Here is a 3,832-nt window from a genome sequence, read left to right as displayed (position 1 = left end):
TAATAACTTTGATGGAATTCAGAACTTTTGCCATATGTGCATTAGGAAGACTAGGAATTATAGATGACTGGAATTAAGGGATAGCCAAGTAGCAATGTACCTATTTATTGACATTAGTACATTTTTTTTTTTATCACTACCGGTATAAGTAATTGATACAGTGAGAATAATTTACTGATTTTGGAGTTGAGAAACTTCACACAATTAATTGTGTGAATATTCACTTCAATTATCCAATCATGTGAATAGCAAATTCCTGTTTACTCTTTTCCTCTACATATATTCAAATTAAGCAAGAATTTGCTTTTCACATTAATAATGTAAAAATTTGAAGTGAATATGTACAAAATATATTGATTTGATTTTTATTCAACTTCTTTTTAAAATCATTTATTCAAAATATTAAATGAAAAAAAAAAATAATAAGGAAAATTTAATAAAAACAATTAGAACAACAAGGGTATAATAAGTTCTATATGACTTGATGCAATCAGCTTTTTTTTTTTTTTAACACAGGGTGTAGGGATAGGGCTAAATTATCAACTATGCTTAATCCCTAATTATTCTTCATATTCCTTAATTTCTCAATGGTATTATATTACCCATTTATTGTTACATTAAATGTTTAGTGCTTTTTAGTGAATTTAAATTGATTCTCTTTTTGTCTTCTATTATTACAGGACACACTGCTGAGAACATCCAATAGGGCCAGAGAGATGTCTGAGATGGTTAGTGTTCATGGATGGATGGAGGAGGCCCTTAGCTCTCAAGATGAGATGAAAGATGCAAATCAGAGACAGTCTGCCTTCGACATGCTGTCAGGTTTGAGTCATGAAGAACATGGGAGCATTGATGGAGAAGAAGATGAAGAAGAAGAAGATGATGGAGAAAAACCAAAGAAAAGGGGCCCCAAAAAAAAAAAGATGACTAAAGCTAGAATGGAAAGGTTTCGTGTGAGGAGGGTAAAAGCCAATGCCAGGGAGCGCTCAAGAATGCATGGACTAAATGATGCCCTAGATAACTTAAGGAGAGTCATGCCTTGTTACTCCAAAACACAAAAGTTGTCCAAGATTGAGACCCTCAGACTGGCCAGAAATTATATATGGGCATTATCTGAGGTACTGGAAAGAGGTCAAAGCACAGAGGGAAAAAACTTCCTGGAAATGCTCTGCAAAGGGCTATCACAGCCTACTAGCAATCTTGTAGCTGGCTGTCTGCAGATTGGACCTCAGTCCTTGTTCTTGGAAAAACATGAAGATAAGCCACATATGTGTGACTCATCATTAGGTCATGCCTACAGTTATCAGTCTCCAGGTCTTCCAAGTCCTCCATATGGCAATATTGAAACTCACCATTTGCACTTGAAAGCGCCCACGTTTAAAACTGTGGTGGACCCATCGATGGTAAACCATACATTAAACTGTACCACGCCTCCATATGAAGGTGCTCTTACTCCCCCACTGAGCATTAGTGGCAATTTTTCCTTGAAACAAGACAATTCTCCAGAACTGGACAAATCCTATGGCTTCCGATCCCATTATCCCTCCCTTGGGCTTGGTTCTCATGGGCATGCTCCTCATTTTCAAACTGCAGTCCCAAGATATGAAATTCCAATAGACATGGCCTATGAACAATATCCACATCATGCCATTTTCACTGAGTAATTGTCCCAGAAGAGAGGGCTTTATGAGGAACTTGACCTTTCATGTCAATGGATGTGAATGCAATTTTGAACAATACAAGTTCTTCTGCTTTTTCTTTGACCTATCAGGGACTCTAGTAGGCTTTCATCATGTCAGATAATTTCTGATATTTTAATATGCCTAGAACATTTAGTTCATTTCTGAACAAACTCAATATCTGTTAGTTTTGCCATATTTTGCTTTTCCATGTGAGCGTCTGTTATCAACTGGACTTTTTCAAGTGCAACGTGCCAGACAGTGAGATATATAAGGCCAAAATAGGATCAAGTTGATTATCAAAATGATTTCACACTTGTTTTTTCACAAATTTTCAGTTACACCTAATATTAGATTTACATAAAACCATAACTAGAAAAAGGATATTTTATTGGCAAGACATGTTAAATTAATTACTGTCATAGACACGTGAAGAAATTCTATGATCTATCAACAATATCACATTTTCTTTATTATACCAACACTTATAAGCAGCATAACATTTAAAAAAAACACTTGGGAGGATTTACTTAAACAGGAGCAGACAGAAGCCGGAGCAGCTGTGTATAGTAACCAATCAGCTTCTAGTTTAGCTTGCTCAGTCAAGCTTTAAAAATGGAAACTAGAAGCTGATTTGCTGTCATGCACAGCTGTTGCAGATTCTGACTGCTACAGTCTTAGGCAATTCACCCCAATATGCATCCCATATAAACAATTGTAAATATGTGAAAATGACACTTAAAGAAACCTGCCACAGTGTCCTCTGGGTTACAAAACACGTTATGAAATGCACAAGTACTAGTAGCACTTTTTTTAGGCAAAGTTTGAAATAGCGTAATGATATGAAACGGGCGGTTGTTGACCTGTTTCATGCTTCTAATTTTTATCCCTTGCACGTTGCATGGTAAAAAATACAGAAGTGTTTGAGCAAAGGGACTGTGTAATTCTACTTTGGATTGTCAGTCCAGTAGAGTTATAGTCTGTGAAAAGGCAGATACAGAATTAAAATAGATGCAGTAATTTGCGCTGATTTCATCCTATTTTAAAACATCAAATATGTGGTGTGACCTTTTCTTACATGTTAGCGGAATGTTAAAAAAATAAGCTATAATGCTTCCAAGCAAGCAGTATAACAGTTTATGAAAGAAAAACACTGTTTGCTAGAAAAGTATCTGGAAATATTATCACATTAATTATCATGTTTTTTTATATTTATTTTGGGGATTTTGTTACTATGGTGCTTGTAGATTAATGTTTATAATGTCAAAATTGTTCCTAGGTGTGTTCTTCTTGCATTTGAAGAACTATTTAAATGCTATGTTGTTTCTTATTTATTTTTATTTATTATTTTTTATTTATGATATTTATGTTATTATAATTTAATTTTTGTATACATACCATATTTTTTTCCTTTGTGTTGTCATTATTTGAATTATTCCTGTTAAACTGCTTACAATTTTAACCCTGTGAGATGTACTGTGTAATCTCACAAATTGATTTAACAATGTTTTGTCACTATTACTATGTAAAATGCTGGGTACAGTTTTTTAGGGCTGCTTGATCATAAGGTTTCAATAATTATTAAGTGGTTCAAAAAAAGTTATGGACTTTAGGACATATATACATCAAGAAGTGACCAAGCATCATAGTCATTACTTGAATAGTTTCTCTTGATAAAATCAGAAGTAATTTTTTTTTTCATTAGCAGCACACTTATGGATTACAAAGATCTTAAAGGAAGTTTCTCCTAGGCTGTCAATAGATCCTTCTTTATTAGTGGGAAAGTAATACAAATTATGCCATGTATATGCATGGACCATAGATAACCTTTCTGTGAAACTTCTAAATATAGATGTTCCCTGGATCAAAACTTTATGGCACTTGGAACAAATATGCAGCAAGTGTAATCATAGTGAAGGCAGAACTCTTACATGCAGACTTGATCTAGAGGTAAAATATGGCCCCCAAATGATCAGTATGGCAGCCAGGCAAATATTATTTTCAGAAGGTTGCCATCAATGGCAATCACTATATTTATTTTCATGTTCTCTTTGAATACAATAAATAAAGGTATCAGTGAATACATTTCACATTCTTCTAACCCCCAGATAATTGAGCTTTTTAAAGGATTTATTGACCAGCCATTATGTACT

General features: G+C 34.1%; 1 protein-coding gene across 1 annotated transcript; it reads left to right on the top strand.

Annotated features, from left to right (window-relative positions):
* The first annotated feature begins 684 nt into the window (after positions 1–684).
* NEUROD4 (neuronal differentiation 4) lies at positions 685–1,938 on the top strand. The gene has a single exon (XM_082245696.1). It carries the CDS (start codon positions 717–719, stop codon positions 1,662–1,664), a length of 948 nt encoding a protein of 315 aa, XP_082101822.1. The 5' UTR covers positions 685–716; the 3' UTR covers positions 1,665–1,938.
* The last annotated feature ends 1,894 nt before the right edge of the window (positions 1,939–3,832 follow it).

This window comes from Pelophylax lessonae (genome assembly GCF_965119305.1).
Source record: "Pelophylax lessonae genome assembly, chromosome: 2".
NCBI lineage: Eukaryota > Metazoa > Chordata > Amphibia > Anura > Ranidae > Pelophylax > Pelophylax lessonae.
Note: the sequence above shows the minus strand (reverse complement) of the source record. Positions and strands in the feature narration are given on the sequence as shown.